The sequence below is a fragment of the Scaptodrosophila lebanonensis genome, unplaced genomic scaffold (genome assembly GCF_003285725.1).
Source record: "Scaptodrosophila lebanonensis strain 11010-0011.00,11010-0021.00 unplaced genomic scaffold, SlebRS2 tig00000089-arrow-pilon, whole genome shotgun sequence".
In the NCBI taxonomy this organism is placed as follows: Eukaryota; Metazoa; Arthropoda; class Insecta; order Diptera; family Drosophilidae; genus Scaptodrosophila; species Scaptodrosophila lebanonensis.
This window is the reverse complement of record NW_022060565.1, coordinates 4,572,061-4,596,535: the sequence shown is the minus strand read 5'-3', so window position 1 is coordinate 4,596,535 and position 24,475 is coordinate 4,572,061. Positions and strand designations below refer to the sequence as shown.

The following is a 24,475-nucleotide window of genomic DNA, read 5'->3' as shown; positions in this document are numbered from 1 at the left end:
ATTAGACTTAAGCGGCCGGCGCAAATTAAAGTGAGTGTGCAAAGTGAGTGGCGCGCGTTGCTCGCCATTTTCCTTCTCCGATGGCATTACGTAATGCGACAAAACGATATAAAAAATATAAAAAAAGATATAAACATAAGCAGACACGTTCGTACATACAAATAACTAAACCGACTCCGTCTGCATCTAAATATTCTGAGTTAGCGATTGCCCATCCGATCCGGTCAAACTGGTTCGGATAGCAATGCTACCTGTTCAACTATTCAACTATAGAGCGGCAAACCAGACCCTCCAGACCCTCCTCCCAGCCCCAGCACCAGATCCAGCCACAGTCAGACCAGACCCCAACCCAACTCCACAGCCCACTATTAACCCATTTCGCGGGCGTAAAAATAAACAACGACGGACAGCATTTCATTCTCTGTTACTCATTGCTGAAATTTCTATGCCCTCAGACTTTGTGTGATGGTCTCCTCTATAGTCTATATAGTCGCCATAGCCATAGCCATCGCCATCATCATCGCCTTCCGTCTGCCATCTGTTGCTGAATTTTGTCGGCCAAACTATTTTCGACAGCTATTTCATATTTTCATAAACTAAGGCGCATTCCGCGCCTTGTCCCTACCCCTCGGTCCATACCGCCTTTATTTCATTTCGTTCTATTGCTCTCCACTCCGTCCCGATTGTCCCCGATCGAATGGACGGCAGCGTCGTCGCCTCTTTGGAATTTTCCGGCACGTCACGCAGTTTTTCGAATGAGTTTTTTCGGCTGCCAGCCATAAAATGAGGTCATCGTACAAGTTGCTGATTTTTAATGCGCCGCATCGCGCCTCCCATTGCGTGATATTTTCGAAATTTCTAACCAAATGCTAGTACCCTCTACACAAGTAATCTAAGTACAGATGTATGTATGTGCTCGTGTGAAATGGAAACGTGTCAACTATTTGCAACTTTTATCAAATGAAAATTGGTGAATCATTAAATATGCGGCCAGGTTTAAGTGTTTCACGTAAACGAGTGTTGACTTCAATAAAATGATTCGTTCAAAGTAGTCAAAATAGTAATGTTTCAATGATTTAATGAAAAGTGGATGAATATTAAAGACTGCTTAAATAACTGAATCATGCACATAAGAAAGGAAATCAAATTAATAAATAAAATGTCAAAATTATTGTTCAACATCTGAGTAGAGAAATGTTAAATATGCTTTGAGAGATCTGGCCGAAAATTTGATTACCAACAAGCCATTTAAAGCAAATAAACTATATAAGAACTAAAATAAACAGCAAGTACTAAGCAGCGATCGTTCCTATAGCAGCTCTATGATTTAGAGGAAACTTTAGAATCAGATTTGCTTAAATACCTTTATACACTAAAAACTATGGCAGCAATATAAAATAATTATACTATATATGGTTTGTAAAAAACTTGTGTTGTTGTGCATAAATAAAACAAGTTAAGTGTCCCTAGCTATTGGGGCTTAAAAATTCTCGAAATTCATACCGACGGACAGGAAATATTTTACAGATTTGTCTCGCCTTGCAGATCACATTTGTAGCTACAGTAAAACATGGGGTTTAGCCTTAGACAGGCATACTAATAGGTAAGAAAAATAGGAAATGGCCATAAGCATGAATCGTTTTTTTTTTTAATAAAGAATTATTTTAAGAAATTTTTTTTAAAAAGATCAGTAAAGTTTTATTTGTTCGGCCTAATTAATGAATGAATCTCGTTTAAAATCAAATAAATCGTTGATATTTTGAAGTACTATTGATGGAACAAAATAAATTAAATAAATATATAAATAAATAAATAAATTAAATTAGAATACAGCGAGTAAATAAACTGAATGGGAATCTTTTAAGAAATTATTTGAAAAAAATCCCTACATGTTTTGAATGAATCTGGGGACATCTTTTTGATAGTGTTACTAGGAATGAATACTAAATGATTGCTCCATAAGCGATGAAAGGGCGTATCAGGAAGTGTTCAAAAAATAACTAATTCAAATGAAATTGTTTTTCGAACATTATCTTTACTTTACTCTAAACACATCAGCCCCCACGATACGAAAGAAAACAATGCACTTTGTGAATGAATAAGTGAGTGAGTGTTCTCGAATGCCGTCAAGTATATTTAGGTAGTCGGGTGCTCTGACCTGAGCAACCCATTCATCAGCAATGAATTGGAAAAACGGGCCATTAAGATGCACTATATATTTGGTCCACGCAACAAAAACATTTACGCACCCAACAACCAACAACTTTTCGAAACAACGGCAATTAATTTCACTAAATTTTAAGTCAAATTTATGAACATGAACGACAAAAATAGTAAGAAAACAGCCCAAGAGACACAAAAATATTTTTTTCTAAACAATTTCGTAGCCGTTCTTCTTCACATTTTATTTTTTTTTTAGAATTGAAAATATTACGTGGGCGAGGCGGCGTGGGGCGGCGGGACTGCCACTTGATTGCGATGACAGTCGAAAAAACAAAACCGCACCAGCCATACGAGCTGAGTAAAAGAAATAAACAACTTTCGATCTGTTTTCCTTTTTTTTTTAGTTTAAATTTAAATTTGTTTTCTGCTTCGATTATTGTGTTTGGTTTCTTTGGTTTTTTGTCTGTCTATAAAACGTTTGCGTTATTATAATTGCGCTCATGAAGTAATCGTTCAGTTTAAATGTGGATACGATAAAAATGTACTGGTCTATACTATACAAGTACAAGTATATGGGTCATGGATTTCTTACCTTGGATCCGGCTGTCCCTCAGCCTCACATTCAATGATAAATGGCTGGTCGCTCTCCTTGTTCTGTTGCGCCACCTTGAACAGAAGCTCGTCGGTGGGCGGCTGTTTGATGATGCGAGGCGGTGAGTTAACTGTGGGAGAAAGGCAGAGAGAGAGAGAGAGAGGGTGGGAGTGTGAGAGAGAGAGATGGCTTGTCTGGCTAATTGGGCTCGTAAATTAGTGCAGAGCTTAGAGGAACGAAATATCAGCCCAAGGGTGTTTTTTCTGTGCCGCCAGATGACACTGCTAATAGTTGGCACACGCGTCACTTTTTCCCCAAACATATGGATGTGCGAGTATATTTATATTTTAATCAACTGCAGGCTTCTAATTATAGAGAGCCTGCAACAACACACCGATATTAGGTGGACTATACCGCAGCAAGTGGTTTAAAACACACATAATCACAGCAAGAGAGAAAGTTGGGCAGTCGAGCAAGTGCGACAGTCGAATGCTCTCTTCCCGAAAAAGCCAAAGGAACTAGAAGAAGAGTGAATCTGCGGCTTGTAAAAGGTTCTAATCGCAAGTACTTGAAAGTGGAAATAATGTGGAGATTTGCATAGAAATTAATGTGGTTTATATAGCTTTGGAATTGTGCACAGTGTTAATGAAATTCTAGTGAGCTGTTTCCGTAATACAAACGTTCATCCAGACAGACAGACGGTCGAGCACTTCTACAAGTAAATAAATTTGTCTCGTCCTGGTGATAAAAAATATATACACCTAATTCTGCATTTACAAGGTATTTTTACACGGTTTTATTAAAAATTAATTAAAAATTTTATATATGGTTATACGACAGTATTCCATTTAGCACGATTTAAAATAACATATGATCAATTTACCGTGTAAAAACAGAATTAGGCCTACTTGAAAGTGGAAATAAAGTGGAGATTTACATCGAAATTAAAGTGGTTTATGTAGCTTTAGAATTGCGCAGTGTTAATGAAATTCTAGTGAGCTGTTTCCGTAATACAAACGTTCATCCAGACAGACGAACAGACAGACGGTCGAGCACTTCTACAAGTAAATAAATTTGTCTCGTCCTGGTGATAAAAAATATATACACCTAATTCTGCATTTACAAGGTATTTTTACACGGTTTTATTAAAAATTAATTAAAAATTTTATATATGGTTATACGACAGTATTCCATTTAGCACGATTTAAAATAACATATGATCAATTTACCGTGTAAAAACAGAATTAGGCCTACTTGAAAGTGGAAATAAAGTGGAGATTTACATCGAAATTAAAGTGGTTTATGTAGCTTTAGAATTGCGCAGTGTTAATGAAATTCTAGTGAGCTGTTTCCGTAATACAAACGTTCATCCAGACAGACAGACAGACAGACAGACGGTTGAGCACTTCTACAAGTAAATAAATTTTTCTCGTCCTATACACTTAATTCTCTTTTTACAAGGTATTTTTAACACGGTTTGAAAATTAAAAATTTTATATATGGTTACACGATCTTTAAAAAAAAAACTAAACATTGCTTAGAAAGTTGTATGCATTGCAGAAATTGTGTCGAACAGAATAAGCCCCCAGTGTGTTGCAATTAAAGAAATATGGTAATAAAAATGTATGAAAAAATATACTTGTAATATTCTTCTAGTTGTACTTTACTGTACTTAAATTACCAGCTCCAGTTCTGGTCATATATAGACAGCTGATAGGGCGTGTCCATTTCGTGCTTTAGATTTCAATATTTACAATCATTTAGCTCAGGACCTGCTAATTGATTGGGAAAACGTGTGGGCCACAAAGCAATTTTAAGATCTGTCGTATCTTTCGGCTTGTAAGTTCCCTCTCAGCCACATTGCAGAGCCATCTCTGTGTCTGATTTCAGCTTTTCCACTCATGTGCACTGCACCTACCTATTACCTATTTTGTACGTTTGTAATCACGATGGATGATGTACTTTTTACATTATCGTTGCTTATTTTCACCTATTTTTTGATTATTCTTTTGAACACTTACTCATTGCAGCTGTGCTGCCCAAGAAGGCAGCCAAGAATATCGCGGCCAGCATCGTTGACTGCCGCCGCATTTTGTTGCCGTTTGTTCCTATTACTGTTTGCCTCTGCCTCTGCCTCTGTGTCCACCTCTGGCCCGAACTCGGTGTCGTGCTGGTTAGGTTCGTTCTCTATATTTCAGTTGTTCAGTTTCTATTCGAGACGCCGCTTCAACTAGTTTGATAGTCAATTTTGTTTGTTTGTTTCTTTTTGTTATTGTCTGGAATGTTTTATTATTGTGTGCTGCTGCCTCACAGAGCTAGCTGCCTTAGGTTCTCACAATTTTCCCACTAATGAAAATTGCATCTAAGTGAGCTTTGCATGTGCGCTGCATTACATGGATGGGGAAAATGAACAATTTTACACTCTAATGCTAATGTAGACGTGAGGGCATTGACGGTGGTGGTGGTATCGTAAAAGTTTAGCACAATTAGGTAGCAGCTGTAAAGAGAAAACAAAATGTAATTATTAAACGGGCATGTAATAAGAAATGGCGCTTCAACTTAAATACATGCTATAATTTATGGGAAAACTCCGCGCAAGATAAAATGTAATAGTTAGACTCTAATTGTCCTTTCTGGGCTGAATATTGCTACTTTGAAAACAAAAAATTGCATTTTAAATTGAACATGAAATAGTTTCAATATAGCCTAAAAACTAAAATGAGGAGAGATATCGCATTTAAATAAATAACTCCAACAATAACTTTAATAGCCATTGTACGCAATTTGAGAAGAAACAGGTATCCCAGGTAGATCAACATATTATTTCTTCATTAAATGAACATCAAATGGTCAAGAAACCCTACATATTTCTATATACTTGTAGTTCTACTTTAAAAGAGTTTCAACATAAAATGAAAGAAATAAAGAGTAAGTCTTAAAATGTATTAAATGCTAAAATAATTCAAATAGCCATATTCCAAGATCCAAACCCCGCTGTTTCTATAACGACTTAATAGAAAATTTAATGATTCAAAAGATCTTGCCATGAATAAGCCTGTATTTTCGCCTTTTAATACATTTGGTAATTAAAAAATTATTTTAAATCTCATGATCCTTGGATTTAATAATAATCTCCAACATAATATATCTGCTACGGTCTCATCCCTAAAACAGTTTGAATTTTCAATAATTTAGCTTCCATGGCATTAGTCATTGATCAGATGTGACTCTAAATACCAGGCATCCCAGGTAGATCAAGCAATATTATTTATTACCAATAATTCCATCAAAGACGGAAAATGGCTTATTGCGTTTTTTCTTGAAAGCAGTTTCAACAGTGAATCGGCCGAATATGTTACCTTATAGATCTCAAAGGTAAGGTATTAATTAATGCCTATACATCTCTTAGTTAAATTAATTGCAGCTTTCAATTCTTTGAATATAAAAATAGCAAGCCAGTGATCGAATAAAATGATTCCAAAAACACTCAAAGTTATAGCGCTTTTTTTTTAATTTAGATAATTCCAACATCAGATTAGTTGCATAAACAGCATTCTGAATAACAAAAACAATAAACTAAAAACACACAAATTGCCATTTCTCCCTACTATATGTTATAGTCATTCATCAAATATGCGTCCATGGTGGAGCGTAGGATCACAATTCCCCCAAGCTGAGGCATATGGAATGCTATGGACTTTGAACACGAGTCTCACATGGCCGCTATATCAGCAAAAACGGAGACCACGACTTGAAAATCGATAGCAATTATTACTGGCGATTCGCCTTGGACGACGGCGACTGCGACTGCGACACAACCAACATCGATAGCAGGGCCAACGGAAGCGATGCGCTGCCCACAAAGTGCCAATGAATCAATTCTAAAGCACAGCCCAGCGCGAGGGGGAAACTGAAACTGAAAAACAAAATACCGCAGCACATGTGACACTAAAAATAAACACCGTCGGGGCGGCCGGTGGGGGCGGGATTGGTCGACGATCGGCCTGTAAGGGACATCGCGCTATGGAAAACTGAGTAAGTGAGTCAGTGACTGACTGACTGACTGCCTGACTGACTGCCCGAATGACGGCGGCACCGTCATAGACCTGATTCCAAATCGTTGGGCAGACGCTCGTTTCCAGAAATGTGTCACTGGGCCCTGGGCTCGTAACGCAAACAAAAACAGAACAGAGAAACGGCAATAGAAGCATGCAGACAACAACAATAAACAACAAGAGGAACAGCAACAGCAACAAAAGGCAGGCGCCGCATAGTGGATCCATTTTGAAAAACTGCTTCCAAAATTGGCGTTCGATTCCAAAAGTCCTGCACACAACCATTTTAATCAAGTTTTTGAGCCTCCTGATTTAGGGTTTTGTAAAATTCGAATTGAATAATATTTTGCAGTAAATTGAATTGAGACTCAAATGTTTTTAAAAATTCAAAACATTTCCAAAAAATTATTTAAGATTTTGTAAAATTTGAATTGAATAATATTTTGCAGTAAATTGAATTGGGACTGAAATGCTTTTAAAAATTCAAAACATTTCCAAAACCTAATAAAATGTTTTTCAATACTACGTTTTTCTGAAAGGTTTCAGGCGTTCATGTGAGGTTATGTATTCAATTCCAAAATTCCATTTTAATCAAGTTTTTGAGCCTCTTCATTTAAGATTTTGTAAAATTTGAATTGAATAATATTTTGCGGTAAATTGAATTGAGACTGAAATATTTTTAACAATTCAAAACATTTCCAAAACCTAATAAAATGTTTTTCAATACTAAATTTTAATTATTTTGATTGACTTTCCAAAAGCGTTTCAAACACCATGCAATCATTCCCACGGAAATCTATAGATGTTTCAGAATTCCCAACTACAGTCTGTAGATTTCTAGTTTTTTTCAGAAAGGTTTCAGGGGTTCATGTGAGCTTTTGTATTCGATTCTATAAGTCTTGCGCACAATCATCTTATTCAAGTTTTTTAACCTCCTGATTTAAGATTTTGTAAAATTCGAATTGAATATTATTTTGCGGTAAATTGAATTGAGACTCAAATGTTTTTAAAAATGTAAAACATTTCCAAAACCTAATAAAATGTTTTTCAATACTAAGTTTTAATTATTTTGCTTGACTCTCCAAGAGTGTTTCAAAGACATTTAATTTAATGTAAAAATTCTCACGGAAGACTATAGATGTTTCAGAATTCCCATTTACAGTCTGTAGATTTCTAGTTCTTTTCCAGTTAGTTTCCAGTCTATCACTTCAGATTTGTATTTCAAATCGAGAGCGTCCGAATCTGCTCCATCGTTTGCATTGTGTGGTGGAAAACGCGAAAAACGATTTCACACAGAATGTGCAGTGCCAGAGCAGACAAGAGCAGAGCAGCGGCGGAGGGGGAATCACGAAGCTAGCTGCATATGGCCCTGCGCGCAGTTAGCATTGGCCAGCCAGGCAAGGGTTAAAGCCGAGGCAGACAGACAAACAGACGCTAATTCAATTAGTGGCATCGCTCGTCCAGTTGAGGCACATTGGCGAGGCAAGGTGCACTTCAAACTGGCGAAAATGCTGCAGTGCAACGGACGTCAGTCGCAGTTACCGCAATGAGCCACCAACGGGAGCATCGGGAGCAACGGGAGCAGCAACCGCATCCGCATCATAGCCACAGTGGCATAGATTTTCGAAATCTGTGCCAGCGCTTCGACGTGGAAAATCTAAAGGGTGAGTGATAACATCATCGAATCGACCTAAGCATTGACTTCTCGACTATGGGGATATTGCAGCCAAGTTGCCTGCTTTGCCTCCGCTGCCACAACTGAAATATCCTAAGGCGCTGCCTAGGCTTCGGGGCCGAAAAATCTTTCGCAGCTCGCGTGAAAATGTCAATTTGGAGAACAAGAAGAGTGCGACGCCTCAGCATGAGCTGTCGCCTCCGGCACCACATGCGCAGTTTATCAACCACACGCCCACACGCATTTCCACGATAAGTTCGCTCATGAACGAGCGTAGCCAGGAGCATGGGAAATCGGGTGGGATGGCGGGAGGTCGGAACACTTATCGCAGCGCTGGCAGTGTAGACGATGTGGACTATTATGGCAGATCGACTGGCGGAGAGCGCATCTCAAGGCCCATTAGTCCCGTGCGATTACCTGCAACCACTCCTGACGATGGCGTTCCTGCACGTTTAAGTTTGGGACAGCGCTTGCAACGCGGCTACAAAGACATCAGCGAGTTTCGTCTGAAGCATCTGTTTGCCAAGAAGACCGTAGTACGTCGGGATGGCATCGAAGTGCAGCGCTATGTGGAGCAATATGATGAAGAGCGACGCTATGAGCAATTGGAACAGCAGTGTCGCGACCGGGAGATAGCCGACAATTATAAAATCAAATTTCACATGTCCCGTCAGAGCACGCTAGATTCACCAGGGACTGGTGGGTCGCGTCCTCCTCCTGGCAGGCCCAGTGTGGGCGAACACAGTGGCGATGAGAGCGGCATGGAAAGTACGCCGCCCGCACGCAAGCCTGGAATAGCTGCCACGCGCTTTTCGAAGGTGCGCAATCCGCCCTTGCCAATGCCCGATCAGGAAGAAACGGGAGATGAGGCAGGAGCACCCAAGGCCCGTGGAGCAGAAGCTGCGCCAAGGGCAAGCCGTAGCAGCTACAAGGAACGTATGAAGCAGTTGCGTGGCAGTAGCAGTCAATTGCTTACAAAACTACCCAACTTGACAGGCAGTAAGCCGAAGATCGACGAGACGACAACAGATCGACAGCAGAGCCAGGAGCGTAAGCGACGAGCTCCACTCTCCCCCCAACAATCGGAGGAGAACCAAGCGGAGACGACGGCAACGACGGGAGCGGGAGCTGCAGCCGCTCCTATGCGACAGGCTATTAGGAAAAATATCAAGCGTCTGCACAAGTCTATTAAACGCGTGCAGGTGCCTAAGACGACAACAACAGCAACGAAAACAGGGGCAAACGCTACAGCTACAGACGATTCGGATGAAGATCAACCAACGGTTCCAACTGTCAAGCCCACACGAAGTGCTCGTCTGAAGGCGCGTTTGAGACGTTTCAAGTCTAGCGAAGAGGTGTCAACTGATGCACCAACCGAGAGCCTAGGCAGTCGGCTGCAGCAGCACTGGCGCAATAATTTCAAGCGCGGCGGAGACGACCAAAGCTCTCCTGAAAAGGACAAGGACCAAACTCGAGAGCAGGTGGATCGAGATACGGGATCAGGCAATCTGCTTCAAAAACTGCGACACATACGGACTCGCAAGGCGCCAAGCCAAGACGACCTCGATGAGGATGCTACAGGGCCTGCAGGAACTTCTGCCTCTGCAAACCGTGGCATGGCCGCTCAATTGGAAGAGCGTTTCACACAGGCGCGCCAGCGCACCATGAAGAAGGTCAACGAGAAAATGCAACAGATTAAGTTTTTTCAGCGCGGCACCAATGCCGAGCAAGCGTCGTCGCGATCCCCCAAACCCAATACTGTGGGTCACGAGCCCGTGGAAATCGATGACGAGGAACTGGATGCCACCTACCACCACAGCAACAGCAGCAGTGAACAGGAAGATAGCGAACAGTATGACACTGATCAAGAGCTGGACGCTTGTGAAGCACACCCAACAGCCCCAAGTCGTCGTCGGCAAAAGCAAGGAGAGCACGCGGATAGCCTATCACAAGATTCGCACGCCGACGTTATCGCTGCGCACGAGATGGCAACACTTGATCAGTTACAGGCGCGCACTGGCGGCGGTTCCGGCGTCGGCCTCACCGCCTGGACAACGGAACCAATTCTTTGCGAGGAGTCTCAGGACTCCGATGGCGATGCTGCCGATGCCAGCGTCTATCCACGCGTGCTCATTCACCAGGATCACTCAGATGCCTTTGAGTCGACACTAATAATTGCGGTAACCCGTGCGGCAGCGTCTGCTTCACCAGCGCCACGCAGTAACTTACTGGAGGCGGCTCCAGCACCACCTCGTCGCAGCTCAGCCGGCGAATGGGTGCCCAATGAGCAAATTATCGCCGGATTTCTGGCCACAGACGCTGAAGCAGCTTGGCAAACGCAGTCAAAACAAAAACCTCTAGTAAGTTCCACTCTATACAAACCCAAGAGTATTGACATTTTCGAGGCCAGTGCACGTCAGGGTGGCGTCAGTGCCGCCTTCGGTGAGGACTTCGAGGATGCATTGCGCAATACGCCGGTGGTCAAAATCAGTGCAGACAGCAGCGACAGCTACGAGGAAGCAGGTACTGAATTGTCCAAGACCATGGCGATCAATCCCGTCACTACTACGACGCAACTCAAGCGTCAAATTGGTAATAGTCGCGAGAGTCTCATTGCGCATATGGGCGGCGAGCCTGAGGAAAGCGACGATGCAGAAGACGAGGATGATGAAGAAGACACCGACTCTGATGGATCGAAGCCACATTCGAATTCAAGTCCACCATCGGCGGCGCCATCTCCACCACCTCGCTGCTCACCACCACCGCCGCCTTTACCAGAGCGGCGGCCTCCGCAGCCACCCCCGCCGACAGTAGCTCCCATTTATGATGCAGTCCCACCACCTCTGCCTGCCACCAAACCCCCACAAGCGGTGCCCACGTCATCACCAGTGACAGTGGTAGCGGCTGTGGTTCCGCATATACCTGAACGAAGTGCCTCAATGTCGCGACCCGCAAAACCGTTGGTCAAGACCAGCTCACTCCGACTAACCTACAACGAGCAGGTGCGTCCCGGTGATGTGGGAAAGGTGAACAAGTTGATCTCACGTTTTGAGGGACCACAACAGCAGCAGAGGACCCGTCCTCGTCTTATTGCACGTCGTCTACATAGCGAAGAGTACGATATGGCAGCCTATAGCGATAACGATGGTGAGGAATTGGAGGCCTTGGAAGCGCGAGATACCACTCCAACACCAGCCAACATCAATCGTAGGACCATACCCGAAATAGTAACAACCCTTCCTACCAGTTGCAATAATAACATAAATAATAACATGGTGCTGGAGAAACTACCCGTATCGAGTGCAACGCAAGCTACGGCACTTAGTCTGGACCGACAGAACTCGAACTGTAGTCGCTCCGAATATGGATCACCACTGGCCTATCCCTCGAGTCGGCGGGGATCCAACGATCAGCAGACGCCAACCGCTCTGTGCCGACCACACCGACAACAGATTCCGCCTCAGGTTCAACCGCAACAGCAGTCACGGGATCAGCTGGAACTGCAACGCCAGACCCGACGGAGTCGCCGATCCATGACGCGAGACGATGATAATTTTTACTCGTTCGATAGCGATGAAGGTAAGTACCTGGGATCACGCTATCTCCACAACAGATTAATCTTATGCCCTAATTTTGAATGCAGAGAACAGCTACTACTCAATCAGCCCTTCGGGCAGCAGTCGCTATGTGGTGGAGATCTAAACCAAACGACGCATGCACTCTAGTTCCATTACGAGTATGTCTTATAAAATTGTAACGAAACTGTATTAAAGAGCCAACACCAAAACATTGAGTGTAAACTCGAGTATGATTTCCGCATACTAACTGTAAGTGAGTGAGTGAGTGAGTGAGTTAGGAGGGGTGAGTGCTGGAGTGGAAAGTACTAAAGCAGGTAGCGATCACTACCTAGGACTGATTAATGCTTTCTGCCGGTCCCAGCGACAGTAGCGGCGGCAACGACAGTACAGACCAGGGGTGGTCCGGTTCTAGCCGAAATAGCAACTGACGCCTAAAAACTGCACGCGTCATTATCGCCGCCACCACCGACGTGGCTCGACGTTCGGGTGTGGTTCGGGGCTCTGCATCGCTGCCTGCCAGCTGACACAAATGTGTTTAAACTGGAACTGAAACTGCAACTGTCTGCAGCTTCGGGGGTTGCGATCGACACCCCTGACCGAAGCACCCTGTCGTTGAGCGCATTTTAATTGAAAATTTATGCTAATTAATTAAACTGAAGCTTGGGTGGATGGGAGGCCGTCCCTTACCCCATTCGTTTTACCAGACTGCTTTATGAGGGCGGCTGTAGTTTAAAAGATAATCAGAACTAGATAAACAATTAAATTTCTCTAGCAGAATGAAAATACGTCAGGGAAAGGCAACTGCCTTGTAGAAGACATTTAATTAGTAATCAAATAGCTCCAAGTCCAACAAACGTATGTACATATAGGTATATAAAGGTGCTCCATTTGCAGGTAATTGTATCATATTCATGGCACTTCCTTTAACAATGCCAACACAATAGTTGGCCAGGCCATAAAACGAAACATTTTGCCCAGCCGTTGCCTTTCCTCGAAAAGCCATGAGCTCAGAAAGTAAATTGAAAACCAAACAGTTCGTCATTCGGGAGCTCAGGATACTCCGGATATACGTATTGGCGGGAGGGGCGACTGGTGGATCGGATATACGCTGACTGCATTTTATTAGCCGACAGCACTGACTCAGACGGGCCAGTGGTCCCTGTAGCGTGTCCCGTCCGATGAGGGATCGCCGCGGCGTCCCCGTTCTGTCGTCGTCCTTTCGTGTGTGTCGCGTGTCAAATAACTTTGCAGGCGGCCACGTCACAGGCTGACAGGCAGGCACCAGAAACTGTAGCGTGTGCCATCGAGGGTTGATGGCAACGACAACAGCAATAACAATGAACAAAGGACTGCACGTGTGTCTATGTATGTGTGTGTATATATGTGACCACTGATTCATTACAATTTCGTGCTACTTCCTTTTTGTTCAGCTCCGTCGGCGACTTTCTCACATATTTGCCTGACGTAAACAAAAATTGTCTGGACATTGGGCCACGCTGCCAAAAACCATTTACGTTATTGACTTAAGGGGCCAGGGCCAAACACAGCATCTGATGCATTGGCTGTCTGCCCGATTCCACTCCCTCCTCTGCGCTCCACTCTCTTTGTTACATTTCAGTTCATTCTCTGTCTGTGTCTGTTTGTTTGCCTTTGCATTCTGCTGGCATCCTTTTTCACCTATCCCTACTACTATGCACATACGAGTATAGTCATATATCTTTCTAAATGTAGGGGTTGCAACATTCGAGCCAAACAAACAGCTGCGCCATTCATATCCCATATCCCACATTCGTCATATCCCACATGCTCTAATCCAGTGCCTCGAGTCCCCAGCGACTACATTTCATCTACTTGTAATAAACAGCGTTAAATTAATTGCCGCAATATGGCGGGTACTACTTTTTCTATCAGAACTTCGATATTACGAGTACCCGGAATTCAGAAATGTCCGATATGCGGGTCAAGCAACAACATCCACCAAAACGTTCATTTCAAATAAATAAATTTACTTTTATTCCGTCACAACCGCGATAAGGGCTGCGGTTTTTTTAATTACACGCAAAATTTGAAATCCTAAGGGCCCAGCCAGCATTTGGTTTGTCCATCCGTCAATCCATCCATTGAAAAATTAATGCAAAGCGCTGCATCGTCGATTACTTAATTTGCTTAATTTACTTAATTAATTCATTTCTCTTGTTATGTAATTGATAGCATTTCAGAACGCGCGCATTCGAAAGTGAAAGCCTCCACAATCGCGAGCTGATGAGGCAACTCAACTCTGAGACTATGGCCGGCTAATGAAGCACAGCTGAGCGGAAACGGGAAGGCCGGAACCGGCACACAATATAAAGGAATACAACAAAATCTTGGACTTTTCTGTGCAATATCAAAAGATGAACGAAAAACGGAAGCAGCAAAAAAACAGTTGCAGGAAGGAAATAAGTGGAATTACGTCGCATTGCAGTCACACACAGGCCAAGGCCAAAGTGAAGGACAGCTGCGAAAGAACGATATGTGGCCAAAACAAAAAAAAAGAAAGAAGCAAATCCAAAAAGAACACACAACCAAGGTAGTAACAAAACCACAAACACACGTGTATTCTACGACTCATGAAAACCAAACAAATTTTGGCATGCAACATCGACCGAGCTATAAATATTAATTATGGGGAAAATTGTAAAGCAATCCAATTTAATGTGCGACGCAGTCAAGCAATTTACATTACCATTTGTTTGATCTTCAATAAAATTCGAAGGTTCTTAAAGTAATAAGCTGCAAATGTTTTCAGAGTTCTTTAATTACAAACTGTAACTAAATCAAGGTGTATGCAGTGCTTCAGATATAGCTAGATATGCAGAAGCATGATTGCAAATATATCCTTAGCCTGAGCTTTGGAAGTAGTGTTTTTTATACCCTGTATCCGTAGGGTAAAAAGGGTATATTAGGTTTGTGCAAAGTATGTAACATACAGAAGGAAGCATCTCCGACCCCATAAAGTATATATATTCTTGATCAGCATGACGAGAGAAATCGATCTAGACATGTCCGTCCGTCTGTCCGTCCGTCTGTCCGTCTGGATGAACGCAAGGATCTCAGAAACTATAAAAGCTAGAATAACCAAAGTTGGCATCCAGATTCTCCTAGATCCGAGTAAGGACGAGTTTATTTTTTTTTTTTTTAATTTTCCCCCCCTTCCCCCCGCTGCAGAATTTCGTCAATAGCGTCCATATTTCAAATGCTACCTAAACCAAACTTTGCACACATAATTTATATATAATTGTCTACTGTTGTTCAAAATTTTATTCAATTCGGTCAATTCTAAGAAAAGTTATTAGCGAAACAAATTCTCGCCAGTACAACCCCCACAAACTGCAGCAACAAGTTCGCTCTTCTTCTTCCTCTTTTTGCTGCTGCTATGGGCGCATATAACTCAGTGACGGAAGTTTACCTGGGTACAGGGTATTACACTGTCGGGCTTGCTCGACTGTAGCGTTCTCTCTTGTTTTTCTTTGCAGAAAACGACATTTGAATATAGAAGTGAAGTGAAGTATAGAAATAATATATGATTTTCCAGCCAGATTTGTTTGATTGCAGCAAAAAAAAAGTACGGTAGTTGTGTGCAAATTATAGTACCCCTAATAATTAAGCCTAGTTTTTTCGTTAAAGTCCTTTAAAAGAGAAATAAATAAGAGACAGAGAGAGAGATTTAGCGTGGGCTGTTTCTGAGAATCCATTAATATTTTCAAAGTTTTTTTATTAAAGTCCTTTAAAAGAGAAATTAATAAGAGGGAGAGTAGGAGAGAGAGAGAGAGAGAGAGAGAGAGGTACGCGTGGGCTATTTCCGAGAATCCATTAATTTTTCCAAATTTATTTCAATACAAAAACAAAGTAAGGGTTCGGTAACTTGTACTTTGTTCATCTATTAGAAGAAAATTGAATAACAATTTGTATATTTAGAATAGTTAACCTAATATATTCAGCCTTTTTCTAACACAATAACTAGATGATCAGAACTGCTTTATTGATAAGCTTGAGCTTCTCATACATATACAAAATGTATGTATGTTTGTATGTTTCTCAAACGTTTGGCAAAAGTTTTGGCTTTTTAGAACACATACTGCGATAGCTACAGGAGTCAACCTCATCCATCCTTCTAATGCTAAGTCTGAGACAAGTTTTGGCCAAGAGCATGGAGCTTGACGTGTGGCATGTGGTGACAAACTTGCTTCCGGACCGCACACAAAGTTCAATGCACTGCCTGCCTCCAATGACAGCGGCAGCAGTAGAAGCGCCAGCTAAGAGCGACTGCTCATAATGCAATTTATGAAATGATGACGACGCTGCCAGAGGCAGGCAAACTACTAACTGCCGCAGTTGGGGCGTTGACGACCACAGCAACAACAACAATAACAACAACAACGACCATTCAACGTCAGTTGGCAGTGTATCACGTTTAAGCCAAAGCCGCCAACGGAAGTTTGAGGTTAAAAATAACGGCAAAACCATTTGCCAACCGCATTGTTCCGTAATAATCAGCGGGCCAAACTTGTAGTTCCTTTTTCTGTTGCCACACACACACACACACAAACATACATGTACGTTTATATGGTATAACTACTTAAATATATGTACATATGTACAGTGGCTCACAGCTTATTTCAACCAGCACCCTAAAAAAAATTGTAGCCTCTGTAAAATCTTAACCAAAAGGGATATCAAAATAATTTAAACGCAATTAGTTAGTCTGATGACTTAACTTACAAAATTTAACTTCATATATTTTTTAAGTATTTTTCTAACATTTTATAATAATTAAAAACTGAAAATTCAACGAAAAACAATGCCACAGCTTATTTCAACCACATACTTTACAGCTGAGCGAAGATCTGTTATTCTACGATGTAACGGTAGTTTTTTTTTCTATGCTTTAGTCATTGTTTTCGCAATATGGTGAAATATATTTTTGCTAAACTTTGAGAGTGGATCTTGCAGAAAAGTGTATTTAGCGAAATGGGCCCACGCACTACTATTGAGCAGCGAGAACTTGTTCTCAGGCACTTTAAAGCGGGCTATTCCCGCAGGAAAATTGGAGAGATGGTTGGACTTAATGATTCCACAGTCCAGAGCATCATTTATCGATTTGTTCGTGAGAACAGAACCCATGATAAGGGTAGAAATGCTCCAAATAAAATTTTTAATTCTACGGATGAGCGCTATATTGTTCGGAAAATCCAGGAAAACCCAAGATTATCAGCTCCAAAACTGGCCAATGATGTTGAGGCAGAGTTGGGCAAGTCATGCCACCCAGAAACAATTCGTCGCGTGCTTCGGGAACACGACTTTAATGGCAGAATACCACGCAAGAAGCCTTTTATAAGCGAGAAAAATAGGACGTGTCGCCTTAAGTTTGCCCGGGAACACTTGTACAAGGATAACGATTTCTGGAGTACAGTGTTATTTTGTGATGAGTCCAAATTTAATATTTTTGGATCAGATGGAGCCTCATATGTGTGGCGTAAGCCAAACACAGAACTCGATTCAAAAAATTTAAGGGCTACAGTTAAGCATGGCGGTGGCAACGTAATGGTATGGGCCTGTATGTCAGCAGCCGGCGTCGGAAACTTACAGTTTATTGAGACGACAATGGACAAAACTAAATATCTTGAAATATTGAAGTCCAATTTGATTGAAAGTGCCGAGAAACTGGGCATAAGGGACGTCTTTAGGTTTTACCAAGACAATGACCCAAAGCATACGGCGGGCATTGTGCAGACCTGGATGATATGGAATTGTCCGCATGTTATGAAACCGCCAGCCCAGTCACCTGACTTAAATGTCATTGAAAATTTGTGGTCAATTTTGGATGCAAACATTCGAAAACGCAAAATTTCAAACATTTCCGACCTCAAAAAAGCATTGGTTGACGAATGGTCCAAAATTACGCCACAAGTGACACAAAAGTTGGTCGAATCCATGCCAAAAAGGCTCAAAATGGTGGTTGATCAAAAGGGTGGTCACACCAAGTATTAAATTTAGTTAATTGATCAAAAACGTAGTTGTAATAATGTAATACATTAAGTGGTTGAAATAAGCTGTGGCATTGTTTTTCGTTGAATTTTCAGTTTTTAATTATTATAAAATGTTAGAAAAATACTTTAAAAATATATGAAGTTAAATTTTGTAAGTTAAGTCATCAGACTAACTAATTGCGTTTAAATTATTTTGATATCCCTTTTAGTTAAGATTTTACAGAGGCTACAATTTTTTTAAGGGTGCTGGTTGAAATAAGCTGTGAGCCACTGTATATGAACACCGACATGTACTCGATTAGAGTCCAAGGTTACCTTCTGGCCGACATTGGAAGATGAAATAATAGTGTATATGTACATACATAAATATAAAAAAGCAATCTAAGTAAAGACCTTGGGAAGTCTCATTGGCATAGCTTATCAATCTATCGTATAAAGTAGATTCAACTCAATGCAATTTACAAGGCAAGCACTAACGTATATTTGCATATGAGTACTGCACATACATACATACAAACTTATGTGCGGATGCACAGAAAAAATATGTACATATAGCACACTTCTAAGTACAGCACAATCTGCAAAAAATATACGGTAAAAATATTTTTGAGTGGCAAAACTTGTAATATTTCCAAGTTTTTTATCGAATACGAATATGTATGCATGTATGTATTTCTAAAGAATGAATATGCAATTCCTTGGTAAAATATAAGCATATTTATATAGCTATTGAGACTTGAACAAATTTAAATACAGCAGAAGTTTAAGTTTTTGTGAAATTCAACAAGTACTTCATCCTAAGTAACTGTTTTATAATAACGCGTTTAATGAAACAAGTAAGGAATAAATCAAAAATTAAACAGAAATCAAAGGAATGCTTAGGAAATTTAAACGAATGAATCAATTGCAGTTTTTGCCGAAGATTACAAATCTAATCACTCTTTTTCAAAAAATTCATAAGCAATTAAATTGCGAACATTTTTGATATTTTACAAAAACATAAACATCTTATACATATCTGTATATCTGTACATGAATTGACTTCCAATGCACATTGCAAAACACTACCACACCAATTACCAAACCATCCCATATTTCTTCCTTTAATCATTGCCTTCCCATTCCCAAATTTAAATAACAGTTACAGTTAAGCATTTTTCACTGTAATCATTTGTGTCGCACCTTCAATTGTATGTTGGTAGAGATGAGTCAAATATCAGCGGATGACGCGCAAATTCTGTTGCTCTTTCTTTCTATCTCTTGCCAGCAGTAATTACTGGCCCGGCATCTCTCGCGCCTGTTCTCTCTGTCACCGTCTGGCTGTCTGTGTGTCTTTCTATCGTTTTGTATGAGTTTGACATTGTTCAACACTCACGTCATCGTCATCAATGAGCGCAGCAAATAATAAATATCAGTTATCGAATGACAACCGCAAAACAAAACAAAAAGCGCAGCTCAGCCATTCCGTCATCAAGCTTAAATATTATTTGTGAATCATTTGGCTGTGGAGTCGAAAAGCGCAGTTTTTGTTGGCGCGCCCGAAAATGTTGAGCTCAGCAGAAACAACAACAGCCGAACCCCCCACTATTCACAAATCTTGAGAATGTCAGCTTTGAGGTCTGGCCTGAGACTAATCGTTGGCTTTTTCAGCAATTTGTTTGTGCTTTGACCAAAGAGAGTCGGAGAGTACGAAAATGAGAGCGTACGATTGTGTCGCAATATTTTCCGTTGGCCCAGTAAGTGAAGTAACTAGAATTAAGCCAAGTTTACTTGTGTGTGTGTGAGAGAGAGGTGTTTGTTTGCTTAGCTGCTTAGTCTAACGTTGTGGTCTAGTATAGGGCCTAGTGTGCATGTGTGCGTGTGTCTGTGTGTGCGACACACCCATAATATTTGACGAGAGCTCACGGCATAGAAAATTGAGCGCGCTCTTGACAAGCCGTGCGACTTTGTTGTTGTTGTTGTTGCTGCTGCTGCTGTTGAACATGGAAAATTAACGAAAGTGGCTTACTGAGTTTTCAGTCAAGAGCGATCAACATCATTTGCATTATATTTCCGAATAGATCTTTTCTTCCAACGCACCGAAACACAATAGAAGAAGGGCTTCAAAGCAAAAATAACTTTAGAAAGCTGGAGTGTATATTAATATCTCAGCTTTTCATGAACCATCCAAAGTTTGAGGCGTGTCTCAAATGATTTGGTCTTAACATTACATTTTTGGTACAAAGGCAAGGCAACATTTTATGCTTATATGATCTAAAATGTTTCAAATCTTTGCTACTATATTTTAGCTTTAAAAGTTAGCTCAAGATATTTGTTTGAACAAATACAACATTTTCTTGTTAACAAATCTCTCGATTTCTCTGGGTTCTGACATGAATTACAATTACTATACAAGCTTGATATTTAGGAAACTACAAATTTTTACTACTAAAATTATTCTAGAGAAAAGATCATTCCCATGGCTATACACATAAAGTTTGCAGGAAACCAAGTCTGTCTATAATTTTTGCAAATAGTTCAGTATGTTTTTGATGTTAATATAAAGTTGCTGGCGGGAAATGTTTAACACTAGTTCATTTAGTTTCTGCTGCAACAGAAAAGTGGCACGGCTATGCCCTACACTGTACTTTCTAGGCAGCCGCATCTATTCCCCAATACACTGTAATACACTGTAATCTTAGTGACAAGTGGCTCACCAAGTGGCGCTCATCGTGTGCTGCATGAAAGGCTAACACAAATAAACAGCGCTAATAACAACAATAACAACAACAGCAGCAGCAGCAGCAGAAACCACAACAACAAACTGTAGCACAAGACCAAGCACTTACACTTAGTTTGTGGCATGAATGAATGCAGAAAACAGACGCGCGCTTGTTTGTGTGTGTGTGTATGCCACATGGGTCGCGCTCTATGGTCGAGGTGTCTGCGCCGCTGCTGCATCAAAAACACTTAAAAGTGCAATGCACTCAAAACGACAGCACAACGGTAATAAGTGGCAGCAACAGAAACAGCAACGGCAACAGCAATGGTGGCAGCGGCAAATGATAATAAAACATGCGAAAAACAGAAACAGAAACACACTGACACTGCCAGAAACCGCTAAGACCGCATGCATAGACATGTCGCTTGCACATTCGCATGCTTTTTGCATCCACTGTGACTCACCAAGATACACAGCACTATTTAAGAGAAACTTTTTAACAATCACAATCCAATTTGAAAACTATTACGATTACTGAGAGTAATTATTGTTGTCGGGTTGCGTACTTTTTGCACCCAGTGTTCGTGTCTATGAATTAGTAAAATCAAGAATAAATTTATTGAATTAATGTATTTCAACGGCGCTACCAATATTTTTTAAGTATTTGAAGGAAAGTTGCAATGGAAAGGAAATAAGGAATACATTTATGGAACAAATGTATTTCAACGGCACTACCAATTTTTATTAATTATTTGAAAGGAAGTTGCAATGGAATGGGAAATAAGAATAAATTTATTGAATTAATGTATTTCAACGGCGCTACCAATATTTTTTAAGTATTTGAAGGGAAGTTGCAATGGAATGGGAAATAAGTAGAAATTATCCGTGCGGCACACCACTGTGGAAACTTCAATCCCTTGCTGTTGTGTGGTTCAGAAGCCTGATGGGAGAGCACTGGCATAACTTGTCAGAAGGGATATAGACCGACCGACCTGCAATCCGTGATGAATATGAAGCTGTCTAAATTGGAATACCTAGCCAAACGCTCTTTTCTGTTCATTCTGTGAGAATTCAATACACATCTATACTATATGTAAACAATAATTTGATAACGCTGGTGGCGAAGGCAAGAGAAGACTGTTTCTTAATTGCTTCTTCAATTTGAATTTGAACGAAATAGGAAATTCGAAATGAGTGCCAGAAGTGGCTTCGGTATTAGGACGCCTCAATTAATTTTGCTGTGCCAGACCGCATTCTGGTGTATCGCAACATGATGATAAGGTTACAATTCAATTTGGCCATGGTATATATAAACATATATATATACATACAATGTGCATATGTACGTAGATATCGAAAGACAGCATATAGTTTATTGGCCCAAAAGGAACAGTTTCTGGGCCCCAAAACAACGATTGAAGGCCGTAGTCGTCGCCGTCGTCGTCGTCGTCGGTGGTTGTGATGATGACGATGATGATGTCATCAGCCTGACATTTGTTTATGCGTGTTTTATTTATGTAATGGCATGGCTACATTGGAAGTACATACATAGTATATATTGTATGTAAATATGTGCGTACATATAATATTTCCTGCACCACACAGCAAGAACAACAACAGGAATGTGTTTTACATGAAATTTATCGATTTTCTGTTCCTTTTTTTGGTGGCTCTTTTGCTTTAGCGGCCGACAAAAAAAGGATTTGTGCTTGAAATGCCGGCACACTTCGAAACGGGCGTGGCTCGGCAACAATAAACAAACATGCAACAGAATAGTTGCCACAGTGGTGCGGTGCTGAGGGCGAGGGCTGTGCACACAAAATGACATCATATGGCATTAAGATAAAAGTCAACATTAGCCGTGAAGACGTGAAGCGTTGTTGATAGCATTGTTGTTGTAGTTGTTGCCGCGACAACGCACTTGGCAACAATAAGAACAACAATACCAATGGCCAATGCTAAGCTGCAAAGTAAAAATAATAAAAATAGTTTAGCCCGAGTAACAACAAAAACAAAACAAAAACAAAAACTTGCCGAATCTGTTTTTTTTATTTTGTTTCTCTCTCATTTTTTGTATGATTTTTCAATAAAAAATATGCGTCTATGTGTGTGCATAAATATGTATGTATAAACGGCCAACAAATGACGTAATCGCCAGCTGTTTAGCCCAAAAGTTAATAGGCAATGGGCGGACAAAGAGAATATAGCGACAACAACAACAACAGCAGCTACGCGAGATTCAAAATATAAAAGTTACGATATGTAGAAAGATACATACTAATGTATAGCCACAACAACAGCTGCAAAAGCTTACATCCGTACAGATATATGTATACATACGTACATATGTATGTACGAGTATACAGTATTTGTGGATATCGATAGCATCAGTTTTTTACTCAATTGGCATTTTAAAAACACATTTCTATGCCCTACCACGAACGTGAATAGTTATACGGTAGCTAAATTAATGGAAAGAAATCCATAAAGCATTGCCTCTTTGTCTGTCTGTCTGTCTGTATGAACCATTGCCGCCTTCACAGTTATACAGCTATCGTGCCGAAACTTTGCACAGCGACATCCTATTGCTATATGTACATAACCTAAAGGGGTCGAACAGATCAGACCACATTTACATATATGTAGGTGCCATAGAAGCAATATGCCACGAGAACATAACTTATGTAGAGGAGTTTGTTTAAAAGACGACATCGAAGGGTATATATTGGCGTTCTTATTAGGTTTCATTCCTCTTTTTTGGGCGTTTCAAATTAACACACACACACAAATAATCATTTCAGCATATTTCCATACACACACATGTGTACATACAGCACACATTTAAGTACCATGTGCTGCACAGACAACAACAAGAATTATGGGAGTGGGGATCGGGGTATGGGCGCCACTTGAACGATTAAGCCGATCGAGCAGGCATTGGTCAGATTGCTTCGGCAATCGCTGATATCATACTTATGAGGGGCAGGCGGTGAAGAGCCATCGACTTTATGACAAATGATGACAAAAACATGAATGGCAGCAGAAACCATTTAATTCGCATAACAAATTGCGCAAAATAAGAAGAAAACGCGAACTAAACTTTGAATGCAACATCTTCATATAAGGTCTAAAAACATATGTGAATTAAGTTATTCATAGCAGCAACTTCTCTGCAATGGATGCTTTCATTTGGAAAGCTATATACATAGGTATATAGTATAGTGATTAAAGTCGCCTGCTTTCCTCACATCATCATCTGTTTGCAATAAAAAACAGCCTTGGCGCAACGTTTAGACTAGGCGGACGAAGATGTTGCAGACGATTTTATTGACTCGTCCCTCGTCATGCTGCTGATCAGATAATTGTGTATATGGGGTCTGTGATACGTTGCCAGCAGCAGAGTCTTATGTTGTAATACCCTCCGCAAGAGTATATTCAAAATAATGCAGCATATAAACAATTGTAGAAATTAATTAACTCTAAGAAGATTGCATCCAAAATTGTGCATGTTCATTCGTAAAATAACTTGAATGCTAATACGGGCTCTTTTCAACCGATTGATCCCATGGCAATAATAGTATATTCCGTCAGCTTTTCCAGTCTTATAGACTTCTGTAGTTAGATCTGGACCATGTGTGTGCTAAAGATTTATGCTGCGACAATTCCTTTTCGAAATGATATT

The 24,475-nt window shown here is 40.8% G+C and overlaps 2 protein-coding genes across 2 annotated transcripts in view; one reads left to right on the top strand and one right to left on the bottom strand.

Moving 5' to 3' along the window:
• The window catches only part of LOC115627014 (neuroglian), a 51,977-nt gene that overhangs the window by 23,701 nt on the left and 3,801 nt on the right, over nucleotides 1-24,475 (bottom strand). The window contains exons 3-4 of the mRNA XM_030522536.1: nucleotides 4,777-5,252; nucleotides 2,756-2,885 (exon numbers count right to left, since the gene is read on the bottom strand). Of these exons, the coding sequence (XP_030378396.1) occupies nucleotides 2,756-2,885; nucleotides 4,777-4,846 (200 nt within the window). The 5' untranslated portion in view covers nucleotides 4,847-5,252. The remainder of the gene's footprint in view (nucleotides 1-2,755; nucleotides 2,886-4,776; nucleotides 5,253-24,475) is intronic.
• On the top strand, nucleotides 8,357-12,272 carry LOC115626986 (PHD finger protein rhinoceros). The gene is made up of 3 exons (XM_030522502.1): nucleotides 8,357-8,474; nucleotides 8,537-12,064; nucleotides 12,129-12,272. The coding sequence occupies exons 1-3, from the start codon at nucleotides 8,357-8,359 to the stop codon at nucleotides 12,185-12,187; spliced, it is 3,705 nt and encodes a 1,234-aa protein (XP_030378362.1). The 3' UTR covers nucleotides 12,188-12,272.

What these genes read in the sequence shown, in the direction of transcription:
- LOC115626986 (XM_030522502.1), top strand. Translation starts at nt 8,357, where the DNA reads ATGAGCCACCAACGGGAGCATCGGGAGCAACGGGAGCAGCAACCGCAT. An exon ending in CGACGTGGAAAATCTAAAGG is followed by an intron (nt 8,475 to 8,536) that starts GTGAGTGATAAC and finishes GGGATATTGCAG; the next exon opens with CCAAGTTGCCTGCTTTGCCT. An exon ending in CTCGTTCGATAGCGATGAAG is followed by an intron (nt 12,065 to 12,128) that starts GTAAGTACCTGG and finishes TTTTGAATGCAG; the next exon opens with AGAACAGCTACTACTCAATC.